Raw genomic sequence first — 26,088 nt, 5'->3', positions numbered from 1 at the left:
ACCCCCTCACACACACACACACACCCACCCACCCACACACACCCACCCACCCACACACCCACCCACACACACCCCCTCACACACACACCCACACACACCCACACACACACCCCCTCACACACACACACACCCCCTCACACACACACACACACCCTCACACACACACACACACCCTCCCTCACACACACACACCCCCTCACACACACACACCCCCTCACACACACACACCCCCTCACACACACACCCCCTCACACACACACCCCCTCACACACACACCCACACACCCCCCCTCACACACACACCCACACACCCCCTCACACACACACCCACACACCCCCTCACACACACACCCACACACCCCCTCACACACACACACACACCCTCATACACACACACACACCCACCCACACCCCCTCACACACCCACACACCCACCCACACCCCCTCACACACCCACACACCCACCCACACCCCCTCACACACCCACACACCCACCCACACCCCCTCACACACCCCCTCACACACACACACCCACCCACACACACACCCACACCCTCACACACACACACCCTCACACACACACACACACCCTCCCTCCAAACTACATCAAATACTCTCACCCTGTGCAGTCACTGTTTAAAAAATGTCAAATGTCTTCTAGCACTTCCCCTGGTTAACTTTCATCACAGACCCTTCAGTCCAACACAATGTAGTCCCACCTGCCAGCACCCGGCCCATAGCCCAAAATTATTTAAATAAGTTAGTCAATTATGATTTTCCCCTTCACAAGACCAGGCTTGATTGTACTAACATGCTCAAAGTGCCCTGCAAGACCTACCCCAATAGATTCCAGTGCTTTCCCAAAGACTGCCATGAGGCCTGTAGTTTCCTGGTTTCAGTCTCCCTCTCATCTTGAATGGAGAAATTTCCTGATTAGCTTACTGAATTCTTTCTTAAATTATTTCAAACATCTGACCACTTGCACTGTCCAGTGCTAAGTGTTGACCACTAAAAACCTTTGGTAATCAGCCCCAAAGTTATGATTGACACTTCCCCCTCCTATTTCATTTAGAATAATTCTTTGGGTTACTCGTTTCCAATAACTCCTTACTATCTCTCCATAAAACCAGCTTATTTCCAACTTGAAAAGGCACAAGCTCTCCCTTTAACTCCCATCATAACCCTGGGGTTCCACCTGGTGGCAAACACTCTGACACCACCTCCAGCAATTCTCTCTGTCATATCTCAGTTGCCAGAAATGGAGTGTTCAAAGTGGGCCTGATCTGAACTGACTGGACACAGTGCTCAAGATAAATTTGACAAAAACTGCATGGAAATAAGATCCCAGTTACCATGGGACTGGGAATTTATTAACAGATATAAATTAGCCATATTGTATGTCAAGGGAATATATCTTTCAGAATATTGAAGATAAGTGTGTGGATTTGGACTTTTGCCCACTGCTGAATAGGGGCCATTTCCTTAAACTTCACATTTTATTATTAATTCAGTTTGTACCTGGCCAGAACTACAAAGCACACAACTGCTGGAAAATTATAATTTGTTTTTTAAGTGCTTCTGAAAGAATTGAGAATGCTGCCCCCAACAAATCATGATTAACATCTGACTCTTGACACATCTTTATGTATCAACATGATAGGCTGTATTACCTACCTTGGCATCAGAACACAGACCAGTGGACACAGCATTTTACATGCTGTTCCCAATCAAACCCTCTTCCCAAGCCTGAGGAAATTAATATCAACAAGGGAAAGATACTGGAGAAACAGAAGGGATTAAATTAACAAATCCATGGGATCCAACAGCCACACCTACAAATTCTAAAAGCACCGATCTTCCTAGATTTTATAATGGTCCCAAAGAAATGGATGTCAACAAACATCAATTAATGTCAATTGATTCAGGAAAGGCAGGAAGAGAGAAAACAGGACCATAGGCCAGTTAACCCAACAGCAATCATTGGAAAAATCTGGCACCTGTTGTTAAGTTTTTTTATTCATTCACGGAACGTGTGCATTACTCAGCATTTATTGCCCATCCCTAATCATCCACAGAACAGGTAGGACTCAACTATGTTGGGTCTGGAGTCAGGTATAGCCTAGACTAGGTAGTTTCTTTCCCTAAATGGCACCAGTGAATCAAATGTTATTTTTCCCCAAACAAATAGACAGTGGTTTCACAGTTATCATTAAACTTTTAGTTCCAGATTTTTATTCAAACTAAACTCCACCATCTGCCATGCAGGATTTGAACATGGGTCCACAGAACATTACCTGGGTCTCTGGATTAATAGACTTGTGATGACACTAGGCCATCACCTCCCTTTAACAATGCATTTAAAGGTTAATACAGATTTACAGAATGAAAATAATGTTTGACAAATGTATCAAGAGCTTGAGGATAAAACTAATAGGGCAGTCAAAGAAAGACCAGTTATTAAAATATGCATGGATTTCAAATAAAAAATCATTCAATAAAGTACTACACAAAAAGTTAATACACAAGAGGGGAGGTGATGGCCCAGTGGTGTCATCACTGGGCTGTTAACCCAGTGACTCCGATAACGTTCTGGCAACCTGAGTTTGAATCCCGCCAATGGCAGATGGTGGAATTTGAATTCCGTAAGTATCTGGAATTAAGATCCTAATGATGATCATAAATCCATTAGGTGAAAGTGAGTGCTGGAGATTAGAGTCAAGGTTGTGGTGCTGGAAAAGCACAGCAGATCAGGCAGCATCCAAGGAACAGAAAAATTGACATTTTGGGCAAAAGCCATTCATCAGGCAGAATAAATCCATTGCTGATTGTTGGGAAAAACCCATCTGGTTCACTATTGTCCATTAGGAAAGGAAACTACTATCCTTACCTGGTCTAACTGACGTGTTGACATCCAGACCCACAGCAATGTTGTTGACTCTCAACTGCCCTCGAGGCAATTAGAGATGGGCAATAAATGCTGCCTAGCCAGCAACGCCCTCATCCTGTGAATGAATTAAAGAAAAAAAACAGAGGCCTCAGGAAGTGAGGGTAATAAAGCAGCATGGATCAGAGATTGGATAACAACAAGAACAAGAGAGTAAGGATGAATGGGGCATTTTAATATTGGCTATAAACCTGTGAATTGCTGCAAGGACCAAGACTGGGGCCTCAGTTATTTATATTAATGACTTCAGATGAAGCAACAGAATAATTTATTTATGTTGATGATACAATGCTGAGCTGGAATGTAAACTGAGGACACGAAAAGAGCTATAAGGATGTACGGACAAATTAAGTAAGTGAGCAAAATGATGACAGATGTAGTGTATAGCATTGGGAAGTGTAAAGTCATTCATTTTGGTTATAAGAATAGAAGAGAAATATTTTTACTTCTAAATAGGACACAGAACATTACAGCACACATCGGCCCTTGATGTTGCGCCAAACTGTGGAACCAATCTGCAGCACAACGTCATGGCTCTGAAACTCAATCCCTCTACCAATAAAAGCTAACACACCGTATGCCTTCTTAACAACCCTAACAACCTGGATGGCAACTTTCAGGGATCTATGTACATGGACACAGAGATTTCTCTGCTCGTCTACTCTACCAAAAATCTTACCATTAGCCCAGTACCCTTTATTCCTGTTGCTCCTTTCAATGTGAATCATCTCTCAATTTTCTTCATTAAACTCCATTTGCCACTCTCAGCCCACCTCTGCAGCTTATCTATGTCCCTCTGTAACCTGCAACATCCTTCAACACTATCCACAACTCCACCAACCTTAGTGTCATCCACAAATTTACCAACCCATTCTTCTATGCCCTCATCCAGGTCATTTATAAAAATGAAAAACAGCAGTGGCCCCAAAACAGATCCTTGTGGTACACCACTAGTAACTGAACTCCATGATCAACATTTCCCATCAACCACTACCCTGTCTTCTTTCAGCTAGCCAATTTCTGATCCAAACCGCTAAATCACCTTCAATTCCATTCTTCCATATTTTGTGCAATAACCTACCATGGGGAACCCTATTAAATGCCTTACTGAAATCCATATACACTGCATCAACCACTTTACCCTCATCCACCTGTTTGGTCACCATCTCAAAGAAGTCAATAAGGTTTGTGAGGCACGACCTCCCCTTCACAAAACCGTGTAAACTATCCCTAATCAACTTATTCCTCTCTAGATGATTATAAATCCTATCTCTTATAACCTTTTCCAACATTTTACCCACAACCAAAGTAAGGCTCACTGGTCTATAATTTCCAGGGTTGTCTCTACTCTCCTTGAACAACGGAACAACATTTGCTATCCTCCAGTCTTCTGGCACTATCCCTTTAGACAATGACAACATAAAGATCAAAGTCAAAGGCTCTGCAATCTCCTCCCAGGCTTCCCAGAGAATCCTAGGATAGATTCATCCTACCCAGGGGACTTATCTATTTTCACACTTTCCAGAATTTCTAACACCTCCTCCTTGTGAACCACAATTCTGTCTAGTCTAGTAGTCTGTATCTCAGTATTTTCTTCGACAACATTGTCTGTTTCCAGTGTGAATACTGATGAAAAGTATTCATTTCACGTTTCCCCTGTCTCCTTGGACTCCACACACAACTTCCACTACTATCCTTGACTAGCCCTAAGCTTTCTTTAATAGAACATAGAAATGTTAATGTTCAGAGAAAATTGGATGTGATCTTACAAGAACGTTAGCATTTAGTTACAGCAAGTAATTAAAAAAACAAATGGCATATTGACCTTTATTGCAAGGCAAGTGGAATACAAGTATAAAGAGGTTTTGCTACAATTCTGAGAGATCTTCAGCGAGATCACATCTGGAAAAATGCACAAGTTTAGGTTTCTGTATCTAAGGAAGTATATTTATATTGCAGACAATACAGTTCATTAGACTGCTTCCGTGGAATTCAGCAGGGTAATTTCTAAAGGGGCTAAACAAGGTAGACTCAGAGGTTGCTTCCCCTGGCTGGGGTATCTAAAGCATGTGGTAACAGTCCCAGGACAAAGGACCAATCTCAGTCCCAATCCCCAGATTCAGTACCGCCCTCTTGAGCTGCAATCTTCTTCCCAATCTCTCTGCCCCCACCCCCTCTCCAGCCTATCACCCTCACCTCCTTTCACCTATCGTATTCCCAGTGCCCCTCCCCCCTACATTTTATCTTAGCCTGCTTGGCACACCAGCCTCATTCCTGAAGAAGGGCTTATGCCCGAAACGTCAATTCTCCTGCTCCTCGGATGCTGCCTGGCCTGCTGCGCTTTTCCAGCACCACATTTTTCAACTCTGGTCTCCAGCATTTGCAGTCCTCACTTTCTCCAAAGGACCAATCAGCAAGGTTAGGGGAGAATGTTCCTCTTGAGCAGCCTGTGAATATTTCAAATTCTCTACACCATCACATTGGGGTTGTTCCATTATTGAATGGCTTAAGAATTAAGCCAAACGTTTGGAATCAAGGGAAATAAGGAGCAGGCAAGAAAGTAGGAGTTGAATCCCAACACTACTTGTGATCATCTTGAACGACAGCAGGTTGAAGGGGTTGACTGCTCTAGCTCTGTTCTGCTTTCCTATTCTTGATTTTCCATTCTCACCCTGTCCCTACATTTCTCAGTCTACACGCTTCCCTTCTTTGGGTTCTTCCCCTACCATCAACTATACCAAGCCATGACAGAACAGCTTTGACAAGGAGTGTTTTCTCATTGCTGCTGTAGACAAGGAGGAGTTAACCTGCACTATTGCTCTCCCCAGAGTAACACTTTCAAGGTTAGCAGCTGAGCTGCTATTGGGGTAGCCGACTGCAGACAAAGCTGCATGATTGGCTGAGAATGTGGGATGTCGGCTGACTGCCTAGCTACCCAATCAGTCACTAGACTGTGAAGACACTGACCAATAGCAATAGCTCTCTTCTGACAGAGATCAGAATCCGAGGATTTTCTACCTCACCCAACAAAATATTCTAAACTCCTTCAAGAAAAAGTTGTACTTTTCAAACCAAATATCTGCATTGCACAAACAACTCCAAATCCTGAAAAACTAAAACATTGACTCGATTTTTTTTTGGAATCAGGAATTCAATTGTACAATTAGGAATTAGTTTATTAAATAGCTTAGGTGTATTGACTCTAGTCATAAAAAGGTAAAGAACTATCGTACCGGTGTTATGGAGGGTTGTTCCCTTGGTTAGGTTGTTTTTCTTGAGATTCTTACACATTTGATGCAACTGCAATACGTAAAATCTATTAAGTACAAGCTTCGGAGGACCACACTTCGCAATGCTTGCAGAGCCGTGGCAAGAGATCTCTCTCAACAAAGGGACTATTCTTCCTTTACACAAGATTTTACATCACAATCAGTAATGCCCACAAGACAACCCCTAGCCACTCCCCCATAGTCACATGTCACTCAAGACACAATGTTTCTGGAAGTAATCCAATCACTACAATGTGATTAGATTATTCCTTAATGGCAAGACCTGGTGTAATTTGTTTTTGAAACTGCAGGGTGTGGTTAGATTCTTAACTTCAGTATTCTTATTGATTCTGAATAGCAGGAGATGGCAATGTAATTTTTTTACATTCTACCTGCAAGACAGAGAAACATACCACCTCCCCCACCAGGACAGCCAATTTCTTCAAGGTCAGCAGAGCAAATTAACCCCTAAACATCTCATCTTGTTCCAAAGGGACAAGTGGTGGTAGTTTACCTTAAAGGTCACCATGTTTCAGGAGACGGAAGAGGTCGAGAGGACAGATTCTACATGCTAATCTCAGCCAGGGCAGATAGTGAATCTGCACCTCTTTTACCTCAGGAGGCTAAGGAAATTCGGCATGTCCATAGGGACCCTCATCAACCTTTACAGATGCACCATAGAAAACATTCTATCTGGGTGCATCACTGCTGGTACGGCAACTGCTCTGTTCAGGATTGTAAGAAACTACAGAAAGTTGTAACATAGCCCAGATCATGATGCAAGCCAACCTATTTATGGAGTTCTTGCTGACATAGAAAGGAAGCCAACATCAAAGACCCCTCCCACCCCAGTTTAATCTCTTCCAACCTCCTGTGTCAGGCAGTAGGTGCACAAGCTTAAAACACAAGCACCAATAGGTTCAACTTCCTCACTGTTATTACACGGAAGAATGGAGCCCTTTAATTTCAACTCTAATGTTGATTTTGCTTTTGTGCACCTCCTGTGCAGCCGTAACCTTGTACGTTTTAGATTAGATTAGATTCTAAACAGTGTGGAAACAGGCCCTTCGGCCCTACAAATCCACACCAACCCTCTGAAGAATAACTCACCTGGCCTCTGACCAATGCACCCAACCACTATGGACAATCTAGCATAGCCAATCCACCCTAACCTGCACAAATTTTTTTTGGAATGTGGGAGGAAACCGGAGCATCCGGAGGAAACCCATGCAGGCATGGAGAGAACGTACTAACTCCACACAGTCGCCCGAGGCTGGAATCGAAGCTGGGACCCTGGTGCTGTGAGGCAGCAGTGATAACCACTCAGCCATCATGCCAGCCTTGCTCTGTCTAAACACCTAATGATCTGTATGTCCTTGTATGTTAAAGTTTGCCTGTACTGCACCTAAAACTTTTCATTGCATTTAGATACTTGACAACAATAAATCAACATCACCACACAAAAATGCATGAAATTTAACATAAAACAGTGATTCAGCCTCAGCTGCAATTAGACAAACTGTCGAATTGGACAGCACGCTTTGAGGAGGAGAGAAGGCTTGAGAAAAGGTGCAGAAAAGTTTCATGAGAGTGGTTCCAGGGATAAGGAATTTCAGTTACTTAAATAGGTTGGTATAGGTAGGACTGTTTTTCTTGGAGAAAAGATTGTTGTGTAAGTTAATCAAAGTGTTCAAAGTCGTGTGGAGTCTAGACAGAGTAGATAGAGGGAAACTGTTCTGACCAGTGGCAAGAAAAAGAACTGGAGGGGCAAAGACTGAAGATCATTTGCATAAACAGAATTAGCAACATGAGAAGAAAGCTTTTCATGCAGCAAGTGGTTAGCCTTCAGGATATGCTTAATGGGTGATGGAGATAGGGTCAGTTAAACTATTCAACAGGGAACTGGATTATCTGAAAAGAAAGCATGTGCAGAACTACAAGTAGAGGGCAAGGTAGGAGCGGTAACAAATTGCTCCTTCAGAGAATCTGCATACACATGACAGGCCAAATGGCCTTTTGTGATTCTGTACAGTTACACAGTGAGTGATCATTGCCCTGCTGAATAAACAGTGACTCCATATTTATAAAACAATAGATTTTATTCCATTCCATCATGTCAATAAATCTTTTACATTATAGGACACAGCAACAACAGATCAAAACCTGAACTCTGTCCTAGACTGGAATCTCCATTCAGACCTTTCACTTTGTTTCAATATATCCTGGGTTTGTCCCATGGCAGCACTACGTGTTGTGAGACACTAACTGCAGTCAGTGCTCATTCAGACCTCCAGCGTATGTCCTTACTATACATGAGTCAGTTGCAGCTCACTCGCTGTGGAGGGACTTTGACAGCCAATAATCCCATTCGACTTGCACAAGACAGTTCAGAGTTTACTTCACCGTAAGTAGTAGTCAATGACTGCAGAAAAGGCAGCAAACCCACCACATCCAATGGCTCCTGCCTTTAGGCCAGCTGCAGTGGGGGAAGGGGAGCAGGTTAGAAACATTAACCCAAAAGCTGCCATTTCAAACTTAGGCTTGAGAAAGATTCTGTCACTCACCTCGGAAACCAATTGCTCCTCCAGTTACACAGCCACTCAGCACACTGTTCTTCCAATCTGACTTCCCACGGTACTTTCAAAATATCAAAAGAGAGAAGATTTTAAATCCAGGCCTTCCCTGTTCACTGCTCTGTCCAATTCCAGAAATATAAATGAGTTACAATATATTTTAGATCCAGCTTGTCAAAACTGGACCTTAGCTGTCACAATCGTTACAGCACTGGAGGCTATTCAGCCCATCAAGACCATGGCAGCTCGCCATAGAGCAAACCTTCCCACTAGATTCCCAGACTCCCACAATTTTGTGTCACTTGTGTCCATCCCATTTGCTTTTGAAATCACTGAGCCATCTGGTTCCACCTCCCTCCCTCATGGGCAGAGAGTTCTTCGTCATTAGAGATCATCACAAAACTCTCCATCTTTTGCCCAAAACCTTGAACGAGTGCCCTCCATACCTTGTATATCTAATGGATGCAGCTTTTCTTTATCTACCATATCTAGATCTGTCATCATCACGTACACATCTATCAAACTTTCCCTCAATCCTCTTCACCTCAGGGCAACTAACTCCAGCTTCTCCAACCAAATGTATCTAAAAACCCTAGCCCTGGAACCATTCTAGTAAATCACCTCAGCACACTCTCAAGAACTTTCACATTCTTTAGCTGGTCCCTAACAATAGTTTTGCCCAAGATTCGTTATGCATTGCTAACTACTCTCTAAATCTTCCTACCACCTTCGCACTCAGATCCCTTTGTCCCCAACACACTTTGGAATGGTGAATTAAAATCTACACTGACCTTCTTTGTCCCTTCTGCTAAAACAGATCACCTCCCATATCCCCACGTTAAATTGTATCTGCCACTTGTCTGCCCATTCTGCAAGATTCCATCTATCCTGTTGCAGTCAATTGGCATCACTCTCACTGACAGATACTCCAAGATCAGAACCATGGCAAATGTTTAAGCGGTTCTGTCAGCCAAAATCCAGATCATTAAAAATATTTTTAAAGCGTTTGCTCACACTGATTCTTCAGGACACCACATTACTTGAAGCATCCATACCACTGCACCTGGTACTGATGCATGTTTTTGAAAACTCATAAGATGTGGGTGTCACTGGCTGATCCAGTAATTACTACCTTTTTGGACAACAGCGGTCCATGTTTTGTAGGTAGATCTATAATGCTGTAGGGATGGAGTACCAGCATTCTGATCCAGCAATGCTGGAACAGCAACAGATCTCCAAGTCATATGGCGAGTGGGTTGGAAGGAAACTTGCAGCTTGTGATATCCCCATGTATCTGCTGCCTTTGGCCTTCTCAATGAAAGCTGCTGCAAACTTGAAATGCCGAAGGGGTCTTGGTGAATTTCTGTAGTGGAACTTGCAGATGGTACACTCTGTTACTTTTCAGCATTGATGGTGGGAAAGAGTGGATGTGGTATCAATCGAGTGGGCTGCTTTATCATGGAGGAGAAAGTGAGGACTGCAGAGGCTGGAGACCAGAGTTGAAAAATGTGATGCTGGAAAAACACAGCAAGCCAGGTAGCATCTGAGGAGCAGGAAAATCGACGTTTTGGGCATAAGCATAAGACTTCTGAAGCAGGGCTTATGCCCGAAACATCGATTTTCCTGCTCCTCGGATGCTGCCTGGCCTGCTGTGTTTTTCCAGAACCACACTTTTCAACTGCTTTGTCATTGATGATATCAAGCTTCTTAAGTGTTGCACCCATCCAGGCAAATGGAGAGAATTCCATCCCACTTCTGACTTGTGCATTGTGAATGGTGGACTTGCTTCAGGCGTCAATCGGAGAGTTATCCACTGCAGGATTCATAGCCTCTGACCTGTTCTAGTAGCCACATTTGTATGGCTGGTCCAGTTTCTGATAACCCTCAGCATGTTGATAGTGTGGATTCAGTGATGGTAATGCCATTGTATTATGATGATACAAGGTTGGAGACGATTATTGCCTGGCATTTGTGTGGTGCAAATGTTACTTGCTACTTTTCAGCCCAAACATGGATATTGCCTAGGTCTTGCTTCATTGGACCATAAGATATATGAGCAGACTTAGGCCACTCAGCCCATACAGTCTACTCTCCCATTCAATCATAGTTGATATATTTCCCAACCCCATTCTCCTGCCTTCTCCCCGTAACCCGAAAGGGAAGTGACAGCCTAGCGGTATTACTGTTGGACTGTTAATCCAGAGACCCAAGTAATGGTCAGAGGACCCAGGTTCAAATCTCACACCAGATGGTGGAATTTAAATGTAAATTGTTTAAAAATCTGGAATTAAGTGTCTATGACCAAGAATCCAATGTCAAATGTCAGAAAAACCCATCTGGTTCACCAATGCCCTTTAGGAAGATAAACTGCCATCCTACAAGTGACTCCAGAACAACAGTAATGTGGTGCATTCTTAACTGCCCTCTAATCGATGAAGGATTGGCAATAAATGATGGCCTTGGCAATAAATCCCTCATCCCATTAACGAATGAAAAACACCCTTGGTCCCTTTACTAATCAAGAACCTATACATCTCTGTAACAAAGATACTCAATGGCTTGTTCTCCATATCGCTCTGCAGCAATGAGTTCCACAGATTAACCACCCACTGGCTGAAGGAATTCCACCTCATCTCTGCTCTAAAGGGTCACCCCCACAGAACTGCAAAAAGAGGAAGAAGAACGCCTCTACAATGTATTCGCCAAAAACGGATTCCCACGCAATTTCATCACCAGATGCCTAAGGGAAAGACAACGGAATGAGGACATGCCACAACCCAAAGGACTATCTACGTTACCATATATCAAGAACATTTCTGAACTGACAGCCAGACTACTACGACCACTAGGACTCATAACAGCACACAAACCAACAGCCACTCTCAGACAACAACTCACCAGGACAAAGGACCCGATACCCAGCATGAGCAAAACCAACGTAGTGTACAAAATCCCATGTAAGGACTGCACAAAACACTACATAGGACAAACAGGAAGACAGCTAACGATCCACGTCCATGAACACCAACTAACCACAAAACGACACGACCAGCTATCCTTAGTGGCCATACATGCAGATGCCAAGCAACATGAATTCGACTGGGACAACACTACTATTATAGGGCAAGCCAAACAGAGAACAGCCAGGGAATTCCTAGAGGCATGGCACTCATCCACAGATTCTATCAATAAGCACATCGACCTGGACCCAATATACCGACCACTGCAGCGGACAGCTGGAACTGACAACCGGAAGCGGCAGATACAAATCACTATAAATGCCGGAGGAAACATCACAGAAGCGCTTCACAGGAGGCTCCCAAGCACTGAGGATGTCACCTAGACAGGGGACAAAACGTCTGCAACACAAATTCCCAGCTCGGCGAACAGAACCACAACAAATGGTCTTCTTGTCAGATATGGGAATCTAGGGATAGGTTACGTGTTACTGAGGATATCTGCAATAAATGCTGTTGGTTGCAAACCCAATCAGATCAAATGGATCGGTTGGAGAGACAGTCAGAGGCAATGAGGAATTTACAAGAGCAAGGGGGATAGCCGTTATTGGGGGGAGGGGTCTCAGATACAGTCACATAGATGAGCCAAGTCTAGGTAAGGCAAGAGATGTAAGCGGCTCATGCAGGAGTCTTCTGTTTTCCCCATTTCAACCAAGTATGCTGCTTTGGAAAATGTAGGGGGTGTTGGATTCTCTGGGTAATGTAGCACAAACAGCCAAGTTTCGGGTATTGAGAATGGCTCTAGTGCAATGAGAGTTATGTCGGGTTCCAAGACATCAGTGGTGTTGGGGGACTCTCTAGTCCAAGGAACAGACAGGCATTTCTGTGGCCAGCAGAGAAAAAGCAGAATGGTGTTTGCCTCCCTGGTACCAGGATCAAGGAGGTCTCAGAGAGGGTGCAGAATGTTCGCACGGGGGAGAGGGGCCTGCAGGAGGTCACTGTCCACATTGGAACCAACGATATAGGAAGGGAAAAGGTTGAGATTCTGAAGGGAGATTACAGAGAATTAGGCAGGAATTTAAAAATGGAAGTCCTTGAGAGTAGTAATATCTGGATTACTCCCAGAGCTTGGAGTACGCGAATAGAGGAGATGAATGCATGACTGAGGAGCTGTTGTATGGGAGAAGGATTCACATTTTTGGATCATTGGAATCTCTTTTGAGGTAGAAGTGACCTTAACAAGAAGGAAGGATTGCACCAAAATTGGAAGGGGACTAATATACTGGCAGAAGCTGCAAAGGGAGGATTTAAATGAGAAAGATGGGTGTGGGATCCAGGGAGATAGTGAGGAAAGAGATCAATCTGAGACTGGTACAGTTGAGAAAAGGAGCGAGTTAGGCAGTAAGGGCAGGCAGGAACAAAGCAGAGAACAAGGTAGGACTAATAAATTAAACTGCATTTACTTCTATGCAAGGGATCTAACAGGGAAGGCAGATGAACTCAGGGCATGGTTAGGAACATGGGACTGGGATATCATAGCAATTACAGAAACATGGCTCAGGGATGGGCAGGACAGGCAGCTTAATGTTCCAGGATACAAATGCTACAGGAAGGATAGAAAGGGAGGCAAGGGAGGAGGGGGAGTGGCATTTTTGATTAAGAGTAGCATTACAGCTGTACTGAGAGAGGGTATAACATCCAGGGGGGTTATTTATGTGCACCTGAGAAATAAGAAAGGGATAATCACCTTATTAGAATTGTATTACCGATCCCCTAATAGTCAGAGGAAAACTGAGAAACAAAATTGGAAGGAAATTTCAGTTATCTGTAAGAACAATAGGGTGGTTATGGTAGGGAATTTTAACTTTCTAAACATAGACTGGGACTACCAAAGTATTATGGGCTTAGATGGAGAGGAATTTGTTAAGCGTGTACAAGACAATTTTCTGATTCAGTATGTGGATGTACCTACTAGAGAAGGTGCAAAACTTGACCTACTCTTGGGAAATAAGGCAGGGCAGGTGACTGAGGTGTCAGTGGGAGAGCACTTTTGGGCCAGCGACCATAATTCTATTAGTTTTAAAATAGTGATGGAAAAGGATAGACCAGATCTAAAAGTTGAAATTCTAAATTGGAGAAAGGCCAATTTTGATGGTATTAGGCAAGAACTTTCGAAAGCTGATTGGGGGCAGATATTCACAGGTAAAGGGACAGCTGGAAAATGGGAAGCCTTCAGAAATGAGATAATGAGAGTCCAGAGAAAGTATATTCCTGTTAAGGTGAAAAGAAAGGCTGGTAGGTATAGGGAATGCTCGATGACTAAAATAATTAAGGGTTTGGTTAAGAAAAACAAGCAAGCGTATGTCAGGTACAGACAGGATAGATCGAGTGAATCCTTAGAAGAGTATAAAGGCAGTAGGAGTATACTTGAGAGGGAAATCAGGAGGGAAAAACGGGGACATGAGATAGCTTTGGCAAATAGGGTTCAGGAGCATCCAAAGGGTTTTTACAAATACATTAAGGACAAAAGGGTAACTAGGAAGAAAATAGAGCCCCTCAAAGGTCAGCAAGGCGGCCTTTGTGTGGAGCCACAAGAGATGGGGAAAGATACTAAATGAGTATTTTGCATCAGTATTTACTGTGAAAAAGGACATGGAAAATATAGAATGTAGGAAAATATAGATGATGACATCTTGCAAAATGTCCAGATTACAGAGGAGGAAGTGCTGGATGTCTTGAAATGCACTAAAATGGATAAATCCCCAGGACCTGATCAGGTGTACCCTCGTACTCTTTGGGAAGTTAGAGGAGTGATTGCTGGGTCTCTTGCGGAGATATTTGTATTATCAATACTCACAGGTAAGATGCCGGAAGACTGGTGGTTGGCTGATGTGATGCCACTGTTTAAGAAAGGTGGTGAGAACATGCCAGGGAACTATAGACCGGTGAGCCTGATGTCAGTTGTGGGCAAGTTGTTGGAGGGAATCCGGAGGGACAGGATGTACATGTATTTGGAAAGGCAAGGACTGATTAGGGATGGGAAATCATGTCTCACAAACTTGTTTGTGTTTTTTGAAGTAACAAAGGGGATTAATAAGCGCAGAAGAGTAGACGTGATCTATATGGACTTCAGTAAGGCATTTGACAAGGTTCCCCATGAGAGAATGATTAGCAAGGTTAGATCTCATAGAATACACGGAGAACTAGCCACTTGGATACAGAACTGCCTCAAAGGTAGAAGACAGAGGGCAGTGGTGGAGGGTTGTTTTTCAAACTGGAGGCCTGTGACCAGTGGAGTGTCACAAGGATCAGTGCTGGGTCCACTACTTTTCATCATTCATATAAATGATTTGGATGTGAGCATAAGAGGTATAGTTAATGAAGTTGCAGATGACACCAAAATTGGAGGTGTAGTGGACAGCAAAGAACGCTACCTGAGATCACAATGGAATCTTGATCAGATGGGCCAAGAGGCTGAGAAGTGGCAGATGGAGTTTAATTTATATAAATGCGAGGGCTGCATTTTGGGAAAAGAAATCTTAGCAGGGCTTATACACTTAATGGTAAGGTCCTAGGGAGTGTTGCTGAACAAAGAGACCTTGGAGTGCAGGTTCATAGCTCCTTGATAGTGGAGTCGCAGGTAGATAGGATAGTGAAGGCGACGTTTGGTATGCTTTCCTTTATTGGTCAGAGTATTGAGTACAGGAGTTGGGAGGTCATGTTGCGGCTGCACAGGACATTGATTAGGCCACGTTTTGAATATCCCATGCAATTCTGGTCTCCTTCCTATCAGAAAGATAGTGTGAAACTTGAAAGGTTCAGAAAAGATTTACAAGGATGTTGCCAGGGTTGGAGGATTTGAGCTATAGGAAGAGGCTGAACAGGCTGGAGCTGTTTTCCCTGGAGCGTTGGAGGCTGAGGGGTGACCTTATAGAGGTTTATAAAATCATGAGGGGCATGGATAGGATAAATAGACAAAGATTTCCCTGGGGTGGGGGAGTCCAGAACTAGAGGGAGTAGGTTTAGGGCAAGGGGGTAAGATATAAAAGAGACCCAAGAGCAACTTTTTCACACAGAGGGTGATAGGTGTATGGAATGAGCTCCCTGAGGATGTGGTGGAGGCTGGTACAATTGTGACATTTAAATGGCATCTGGATGGGTATATGAATAGGAAGGGTTTGGAGGGATATTGGCCAGTGCTGGCAGATGGGACTAGGTTGGGTTGGGATATCTGGTCGGCATGGATTGAAGAGTCTGTTTCTGTGCTATACATCTCTATGACTAGTGTTCTTGAGGGAAGGAAGCTATCCTTATCTGGTTTGTCCTACATGTGACTCAAACCGACAGCAACGTGGTTGACTCTTAACTGCCGTCTGGGCAATTAGGGATGGTCCATAAATACTACGATGTGGAGGCGGCGGTGTTGGATGGGGGTGGACAAAGTTAAAAAAATCACAACACCAGGTTATAGTTCAACAGGTTTATTTGGAAGCACTAGCTGTCGGAGCACAGCTCCTTCATGAAGGAGCAGCACTCCGAAAGCTACCGCGTCAATATAAACCTGTTGGACTTTAACTTGGTGTTGCGATTTTTAAACTTTGCACACAAATGTCCTAGACAGCAACGCTCATAATCTGTGAATAAATTTTACAAATAGGGTCAGAAGTGGAGAACAAAATTCTGGAGGAGCATCACTGGACCCGAAACATTCACTCTGCTTTCTGTCTACAAATGCTGCCAGCCCTGATGAATTTCTTCAGCTGTTTCTGTTTTTGTTTCAGGAGGTTGCACAAGTCTCAGCACAATCTGGGAATCCTCAGATACTGAAGTCAGTGTTGTCTGCGTGCAGTAAGAACTGGACAGCATCTAGCCTTGGGCTAATAAGGGGCAAGTAACATTCAAAGCACACAAGTGACAAACAATGATCACCCTCCAACAAAAGGGGATCCAACAGTGCCTTTTGACATTCAATGGCTGAATTTACAATTGCTGAGTTCTCTGACACCAATATCCTTGGGGGTTATCATCAACCAGAAACTGAGCTGCATTAATCACAGACTTATTGTGGCAACAAGGGATCATAACTTGGGAATCATGTAGCAAGTAACTCACCTCCTGAGTCCCCAAAGCCTGTCCACTATTTACATGGCACAAGTCAGGAGTGCAATGGAAGCCTGACACCATCTGGGACAAAGAAGCCATTTGACTGGCACCCCATTCTCCACATTAAACATTTACTCCTTCCATCACTATTGAGTATCAGCAGCAGATTATAAATCTCCAAAATGCACTGAAGCAACTCACCTGGGCTCCTCTCACAGTGCCATCCAAACCCACGACCATTACTAACTAGAAGGACTGGGCCAACGCCACCTTTAAGTTCCCTCAAAGCCACTCACCGTCCTGACTGAGAAATATATCACTATTCCTTCGCTGCTGCTGGAAAATTCTGGAACTTCCTTCCTAACTGATCTTCCTGTAGCATTTGGACTGCAGCGATTCAAGATGACAACTCATTAGCACCTCCTCAGGGCAGTTAGGGATGGGCAATAAACACTGGCCAAGGCAGCGATATTCACATTCCAGTGAGAAATACATTTTTGAAAAATACTGCCTACCATCCTCCAGTCTGAAAAATATTTATGACTTATTGCTATGTCCTTAAACTAATCTTTAATCCAACATAGGGCTGACCTCCTACATCAGAAACAGCAATCTTGTTAACCTTTTATGTGGTACCTTGTCAAATGGCTTCTTAAAATCTGCACAGATACCATCCACCACATTCTCTTCATCAATCTTCTCTGTTACTTCATTAAAAATATGATTAAAGTAAGCACAATGTGTTTACAAAGCTGTGCTGGCTCTCAATTTACTCAATACCCCTCCATCTACATCACCAATCTGACAGTGAATGTGGACACATTTCTGTCTCCAACACTAACCCCAGAAGTTAATTGCACAGCCTCAACTCTTTGAGGGCGGCACGGTGGCACAGTGGTTAGCACTGCTGCCTCACAGGGCCAGAGACCCGGGTTCAATTCCCGACTCAGGCGACTGACTGTGTGGAGTTTGCATGTTCTCCGGGTGCTGCGGTTTCCTACCACAGTCCATAGATGTGCGGGTCAGGTGAATTGGCCATGCTAAATTGCCCATAGTGTTAAGTAAGGGGTATATGTAGGGGTATGGGTGGGTTGTGCTTCGGCGGGTCGGTGTGGACTTGTTGGGCCGAAGGGCCTGTTTCCATACTGTAAGTAATCTTATCTAATCTCTCTGGCTAAGGAAGTTTTTCCTGCCTTCTATTCTAAATTTCTTATAATTAATTTTGTGCTTCTGCCGCCATGATCTATATTTTAAATGACCAGAAACCACCTGTTCTATTTACCAAGATCCATGTCCATCGTGTTAAAACACTCTACTCATATTCCATGAAGTATCAGGAATTTTTTTCCAATTATCAATTTGTGGGACTCGGATGTCACTGGCTGGATGGGACGGTGACTCAGTGGTTAGCACTGCTACCTCTCAGCACCAGGCACACAGGTTTGATTCCATCCTCAGGCGATTGTGTGTGGACTTCGCACATTCTCCCCCAGTGTCCGCGTGGGTTTCCTCCGGGTGCTCTGGTTTTCTCCCACAGTCCAAAGATGTGCAGGTTAGATGAACTAGTTGTGCTAAATTGCCCATGATGTTCAGGGATGTGCAGGCTAGGTGCATTAGTCAGGGAAAATGTAGAGTAGTAGGGTAAGAAAATGGGTCTGGGTGGTTTACTCTTCAAAGGGTCGACATGGACTTGTTGGGCCAAATGGCCTGTTTCCACACTGTAGGGATTCTATGGATTTATTGCCTGTTCCCAGTTGCCCTTGAGGTAATGGTGACGAGCTGCCTTCTTGAACCACTGCCGTCCAAATGCTGTAGGTTGACCCAAAATGCTGTGAGGGAGGGAATTCCAGAATCTTGACCCTGCAACAGTTAAGGAACATCAAATATTTCAAAGTCAGGATGGTGAGTTGCTCGGATGGGAACTTGCAAGTGGTGGTGTTTCTATGCATCTTATTGAAAACCATCCACCAATTCTATCTTTCCAACATCATCCTTACAATCAATAATCAATTCTTTAATAATCCCTGAAGCTTGGAATATTTCAGAGGCAGTGGTCTAAATCCAAGTGTTTCTTGCTATGCCACTGCTGATGGAAGGCAAACTCACCGATTCAATGATGCATTCTGTACAAGAAAACATTGCCCCAACGATAGCAAAATTCTTTGCATACGACATTCCACGCTGCCCCATGTCTTTCAGAACTTCCCTGGCAGTTGGCGTCCGCAATGGATCCTTTGGATCGAAGCCAACATTAGTATCAATACCAGCCGTGAAGATTCCAAATGCACCACCAAGCACAAAGCCTAAGAAGGGAGAGATAAGAGACAGTACAGAGAGAATGCTAATAACAGTCGACCTTTAAGAGATCGACAGGAACAGAGCTCAGACTCCTGATGCCAGTGTTGGCTCCATTCTGATCATAATCCTGAAATGAGCACAGGAAACAATTTCGTAGATCCATCATACAAATTTGGATGAGTAGGCCATTCAGTCCATCGAGCCTGCTCCACCATTATCATGAATCGTCGCTGATTCGATTAGAATCTCAAAACCACACGCTCACTTACGCTTAATAGCCATTCACCTCCTTGCTTAACAAGAATCTATCCCCTTCTGCCTTTAAAATTTTTTAATCCCTCTTCTTACATCATCTTTTCAGGAAGAGTTCCAATAATACTCAACCCTCTGAGCAAAAAAATGTTGTCTCGTCTCTCTATTTGTGTATTCAATTCCCCTTTTGATATATCATAACTATTCTAATAGCTTTCTGAATTACTTTCTGGCCCTGCATCCTAACTTTTAGTGACCCACGCACAAGGACAGCCAGATCCCTCAGCATCTTACAGCTCTGCAATATCTCACCATTTCCATAATTAATAATTTCTAAACAATCTGCTCTTAGATATCATGACACACACCTGAAGCAGGTGGGGCTTGAATCTAGGTCTCCCGATTCAAAAGAAGGGACATTACCATTGCATCAATAATATGCATTTTTTCGATTCGCAGTCATATAGAAAATTCTACACTTTCTCACATTATACTTCATTTGCCACATCTTTGCCAATTCAGTTAACTATCAACATATTTTTATAAAATGTCATCTTCACAAATATTTTCCTTCCTATTACAGTGACAGCACAATTGGCAATTATATCTTTTGTTCTTTCACCTTATCAGTGATAAACATTCTAAACGGTTAAGGGCCCAGCACACAAACCTGTCGCACAAGATTCATTACATCTCACCAACCTGAAAAAGATCTATGTATGTCTTCTCTCTGCTTTCTGTTAGCCAGCCAATCTTCTACCCCTGCCACTATGTTAATTACCTATACTATGAGCTTTTATTTCCTGCAATAACCTTTGATATGGCACTTTATCTGATGTGTTCTGCAAATCAAACTGCAATACATCCAGTGATACTATTTTTACCCACAGCACATTACTTTTTCCAAATAACTCTAACAGATTGCTGAGATAGACAGATTTTTAAACAGCAAGAGAAATTAGAGTTATGGAGAAAAGCTGGAGTTGAAGATTTTTAGTTCATCTACTATCTCATTGAGTTTACTCCACCATTCAATGGGGTGAACAGCACGTTTCTCCTTTTATGATTCACGGTCTTAAGATTGGTTGAACATGATCTTCCTTGCACAAGGGCCTGTTGATTACACTCAATTACCTTGAATTTGTCCTAACCAACTGCATTGAACATTTTCCCAACAATAGATGTTAAGCTAACTGACCTGTAGTTTGCTGCCAACCAGTTCCTCTCTTTTTGAATAAGAAAATAACATTTGCTATTTCAATCTCAGGGTATGTTCCCAGATTAGTGGAGTATTGTAAAATTAAAACCAATGCAAAAATCACCTTTCTAGCTATTTCTACACCAGAAGATGGAGTCCACCAGGCCATGGCTCTTGTCAGCCCATAGCTCCAACAATTTACTCCGTAACAATCGCTGGTCATTCATTTCCCCAAATTCTTCCCTCCCTTCCATTTGCCGACATACCGCTGGTTATGTATACTCTAGAGTGAAGAATGATACAAAATACCTATTTAATTCATCAACCATTTCCTTATTTTCCATTATTAATTATCCACACTCTCTTCCTGAAGGATCAAAGCACATCGCCAACTCTTTTCTTAAGTATTTATAGAAACCTTTATTATGTTTTTATATTTCCGGCTAGCTTTCTCTGTGGGCAGTCTAGGATGGACTTTGATTCTTGTCACAGTCCTTCGCACTTCCCTCAGTCTAGCCAGTGCTCTTCCTGTCACTTTCCATTAAAAAGTAAATACTCGCCCTATGTTTCACTTCTGCTGCTCTCTTGGGGTTAACTCTGTTCAGAAGAATGAAATGTCAAGCACATGATTAGGTGATCTGTCATTTTCTTACCTATAATGTACAAACACTCCAGCAAGGGATGGAATTACAGATGGCATCTCACCCATTCTGCTTGTCAAGGTCACAGAGGTTGAATTGTCACAGGTAACCAAGTATAGAGATCCATATGAACACACAAACAAGGGTTAGGTCACTTGACCATTTGAGCCAGCTCCACCATTCAGCAAGATCATGGCTGGCCTGGTTTTAACCTTAACTCGACATTCCTGTATGCCCCTGATAGGTTTCTGATTACCCAGGATTACCCGCATCTGTCCTAAAACTATTTAAAGATTCTGCTTCCATTATCTTTTGAGGAAGGGAATTCCAAAGACACCCAATCCTCAGAAAAAACACGTGGGGCGGCACGGTGGCACAGTGGTTAGCCCTGCTGCCTCACAGCGCCAGGGACCTGGGTTCAATTCCTGCCTCAGGCGACTGACTGTGTGGAGTTTGCACGTTCTCCCTGTGTCTGCGTGGGTTTCCTCCGGGTGCTCCGGTTTCCTCCCACAGTCCAAAGATGTGCGGATCAGGTGAATTGGCCATGCTAAATTGCCCGTAGTGTTAGGTAAGGGGTATATGTAGGGGTATGGGTGGGTTGCGCTTCAGCGGGTCGGTGTGGACTTGTTGGGCCGAAGGGCCTGTTTCCACACTGTAAGTAATCTAATCTAATCTAATCATCTGTGTCTTTATTAGGCAAACCCTTAAGTTTAAAACCTGACCTCTAGATATGAATTCTTCAACAAGAGGAACCATCCTTTCCACATCATCAAGATCAATTAAATCACCTCCGACTCTTGTACTCTCCACTGGATACATGCCTAATGAGAACAGCCTTGGCAATCTGTTCATTCCAGGTATTGAGTTGAGAGTGTGGTGCTGGAAAAGCACAGCAGGTCAGGCAGCGTCTGAGGGGGGGGGATAGATAGGAGGGGACGGGGCTGTGGGGACGGTAGTCAGGAATGTGATAGGGAAACGAAGGTGAAGGTGAAAGTAATAGGTCGGAGGGAAGGGTGGAACAGATGGGTGGGTAGAAAGGAAGATGCTGAAAATGGTTAAAGCACAGCAGGTTAGGCAGCATCCAAGGAATAGGAAATTCGACGTTTCGGGCATAAGCCCTTCATCAGAAAGGAAGATGGACAGGTCGGACCGGGCAAGGGGACGCTGCCAAGTTGGAGATGTGGTAAACCTTCTCTGAACTGCTTCCAAAGGATTAACGTTCTTCCGTAAATATACTGACGAATACTGTATACAGTCTTCCAGATGTGGCCTCACTAATGCCTTGTATAACCTTCGTACACTTACATTTAATTCCCCTCACAATCAAATATATCCATCTAACAGCTTTCCCGAATACTCGCTGTCCCTGCATACTTACCTTCTGTGATTCCTGCACCAGGGTATCCAGATTCAACCTGACCCATCCTGTTCTTTAGAGACAATCGATGTTCTAACTAATCACTACACCCTGTGGTGACGTAGCGCACCCACTCTGCTGGCTGTACTGCTCTTTTTACAGGCTTCACACTCATTCATTTGCAAAAATTGGAAAAAGGAACACTTTTGAAACAATCCAAACTCACAGCCAACAATACCCAGCACTGAATTTATATAATACCCCACGCAGAAGCTGGAAGAGGATGTTTACCTACTTTCTCTGACCTCCACAACTCCTACACCCCTCTAAGTCCTCCATTTCTCACCCCTCTGTTCTCACACTGTATTTGGAAAGGCAAGGACTGATTAGGAATAGTCAACATGGCTTTGTGCATGGGAAATCATTTCTCACAAACTTCACTGAGTTTTTTGAAGGAACAAAGATGATTAATGAGGGTAGAGCAGAAGATGTGATCTATATGGACTTCAGTAAAGTGTTCAACAAGGTTCCCCATGGGTGACTGATTAGCAAGGTTAGATCTCATGGAATAAAGGGAGAACTAGCCATTTGGTACAGAACTGCCTCAAAGGTAGAAGACAGAGGGTGGTGGTGGAGGGTTGTTTTTCAGACTGGAGGCCTGTGACCAGTGGAGTGCCAAAAGGATCAGTGCTGGGCCCTCTACTTTTTGTCATTTACATAAATGATTTGGATGCGAGCATAAGAGGTGTAGTGGACAGCGAAGAGGGTTACCTCAGATTACATCAGGAACTTGATCAGATGGGCCAATGGGCTGAGAAGTGGCAGATGGAGTTTAATTCAGATAAATGTGAGGTGCTGCATTTTGGGAAAACAAATCTTAGCAGGACTTATACACTTAATAGTAAGGTCCTAGGGAGTGTTGAACAAAGAGACCTTGGAGTGCAGGTTCATAGCTCCTTGAAAGTGGAGTCGCAGATAGATAGGATAGTGAAGGCGGGGTTTGGTATGCTTTCTTTTATTGGTCAGAGTATTGAGTACAGGAGTTGGGAGTAAAAAATGAGGTCTGCTCGAAACGTCGAATTCTCTATTCCTGAGATGCTGCCTAACCTGCTGTGCTTTGACCAGCAACACATTTGCAGCTACAGGAGTTGGGAGGTCATGTTACGGCTGTACAGGACATCGGTTAGGCCACTGTTGGAATATTGCGTGCAATTCTGGTCTCCTTCCTACCGGAAAGATGTTGCGAAACTTGAAAGGGTTCAGAAAAAGTTTACAAGGATTTTGCCAGGGTTGGAGGATCTGAGCTACAGGGAGAGGCTGAACAGGCTGGAGCCGTTTTCCCTGGAGCGTCAGAGGCTGAGGGGTGACCTCATAGAGGTTTACAAAATTATGAGGGGCATGGATAGGATAAATAGACAAGGTCTTTTCCCTGGGGTCAGGGAGTCCAGAACTAGAGGGCATAGGTTTAGGGTGAGAGGGGAATGACATAAAAGAGACCTAAGGGGCAACTTTTTCACACAGAGGGTGGTACATGTATGGAATGAGCTGCCAAAGGATGTGGTGGAGGCTGGTACAATTGCAGCATTTAAGAGGCATTTGGATGGATATATGAATAGGAAGGGTTTGGAGGGATATGGGCCGGGTGCTGGCAGGTGGGGCTGGTCTGGTCAGCATGGACGGGTTGGACCAAAGGGTCAATTTCCATGCTGTACATCTCTATGACTCTATGACAGCAGCTCCCTCAGTTGACATCTCCATTGACTGCCCCCCCTCACCTTCTATCATTCAAATCTAACTTGTCTCCACCCACCAGCTTCCCTGCAACTTCCATTCCTCACGCCCCAACCTCCACATTTGCAACCCACAAACTCCTCATTCAGCAGACTATCCACTCCAACCGTCATTAAGACAAATGTGCACCACCATCCCCAACCCCAAGACCCCCCAACCTTCACTTACAGCCAGCCCATCTAATATCTTACACCCCTCCCACAGACCCACACCCACTCCTCCCTCCCACCCACAGACCCTCACCCACCCCTCCCTCCCTCCCACAGACCCTCACCCACCCCTCCCTCCCACCCACAGACCCTCACCCACCCCTCCCTCCCTCCCACAGACCCTCACCCACCCCTCCCTCCCTCCCACAGACCCTCACCCACCCCTCCCTCCCTCCCACAGACCCATCCCCCCTCCCACAGACCCTCACCCACCCCTCCCTCCCACCCACAGACCCTCACCCACCCCTCCCTCCCTCCCACAGACCCTCATCCCCCCTCCCACACACCCTCACCCCTCCCTCCCCCCCCACAGACCCTCACCCACCCACACACCCTCACCCCCTCCCTTCCCCCCCCACAGACCCTCACCCACCCACACACCCTCACCCCCTCCCACAGACCCTCACCCCCTCCCACAGACCCTCACCCACCCTCCCCAGACCCTCACCCACCCTCCCCAGACCCTCACCCACCCTCCCCAGGCCCTCACCCACCCTCCCCAGACCCTCACCCACCCTACCCAGGCCCTCACCCACCCTCCCCAGACCCTCACCCACCCTCCCCAGGCCCTCACCCACCCCCCCAGACCCTCACCCACCCTCCCCAGACCCTCACCCACCCCCCCCAGGCCCTCACCTCCAACACAGGCCAGCGCAGCCTTGAAGCCGCAGCTCTCCATCGCCCGTTCCACCATTTTCTGTTCATCTGATTTAACCGGTGAGGGGATTCCGCCGAGCACGGCAGAACTCAAGGCCCGTGGCTGCCGTTGCTCCCCTACCAGATGCTGAAGGAGCTGTGAGTAAACCAAGCCCGACCCGGCCTCAGGCCGCGAAGGAGCAGCTGAACCGGCCGCAACAGGCGCCATCGTGCAGCAGGCCGCCGTCACCGCGTCATCACGTCATCCGCGTCACAGTGGATCCCGCCCCAGCCAAGGAGAGCCACGCCCCCGGCCTTGAGACCCGCCCCCGGAATTTGGGGCCACGCCCCCGAGACTGAGCCCGGCCCTCAGGAGAGAGGGCCACGCCCCTGGTATTTGGGGCCACGCCCCCGAGAGTGAGCCCCGCCCTCAGGAGAGAGGGCCCCGCCCCTGAGATTTGGGGCCACGCCCGAGATTGAGCCCCGCCCTCAGGAGGGAGAGCCCCGCCCCTGGGATTTGGAGCCCCGCCCTCTTTGCTGTTCCTTGCTCCAGTGAGGATTCCTTTCCTCCTCCTTTATCTCAGCCCATTATTTCTGTGTAATTTTATGAATGGGTGATATATTCCATATTTGCTGGCAGGGCGGCTGTGTCAGGGAGAGTGCTGGAGATGGGGTTTCCCAGCCCAGAGAGGCAATGCCCTGTTCATACTATTCCTGATGAGTTAATCCAGAAACTCGGCCAATGCTCTGGGGAGAAGTGGGTCCTCCACATGCTGCAGATCTGATGAAGGGCTTATGCTCGAAACGTCGAATTCTCTATTCCTGAGATGCTGCCTGGCCTGCTGTGCTTTGACCAGCAAC

General features: G+C 45.1%; 1 protein-coding gene across 2 annotated transcripts; it reads right to left on the bottom strand.

The window, feature by feature from the left end:
* Positions 1-8,292: 8,292 nt before the first annotated feature.
* timm22 (translocase of inner mitochondrial membrane 22 homolog (yeast)) lies at positions 8,293-25,504 on the bottom strand. 2 transcript variants are annotated; one of them, XM_060848085.1, is made up of 4 exons: positions 25,228-25,504; positions 18,952-19,148; positions 8,777-8,849; positions 8,293-8,688 (listed from the first exon to the last, which is right to left on the bottom strand). In XM_060848085.1, exons 1-4 carry the CDS (start codon positions 25,454-25,456, stop codon positions 8,612-8,614), a joined length of 576 nt encoding a protein of 191 aa, XP_060704068.1. In that variant the 5' UTR covers positions 25,457-25,504; the 3' UTR covers positions 8,293-8,611. The 2 variants fall into 2 exon arrangements, 1 of the variants encoding a protein (XP_060704068.1); XR_009646371.1 differs by lacking the exon at positions 8,293-8,688 and adding an exon at positions 18,265-18,705 and having other exon boundaries at positions 8,774-8,849.
* Between the last annotated feature and the right edge of the window lie 584 nt (positions 25,505-26,088).

Source organism: Hemiscyllium ocellatum, chromosome 31, assembly GCF_020745735.1.
Source record: "Hemiscyllium ocellatum isolate sHemOce1 chromosome 31, sHemOce1.pat.X.cur, whole genome shotgun sequence".
NCBI lineage: Eukaryota > Metazoa > Chordata > Chondrichthyes > Orectolobiformes > Hemiscylliidae > Hemiscyllium > Hemiscyllium ocellatum.
Note: the sequence above shows the minus strand (reverse complement) of the source record. Positions and strands in the feature narration are given on the sequence as shown.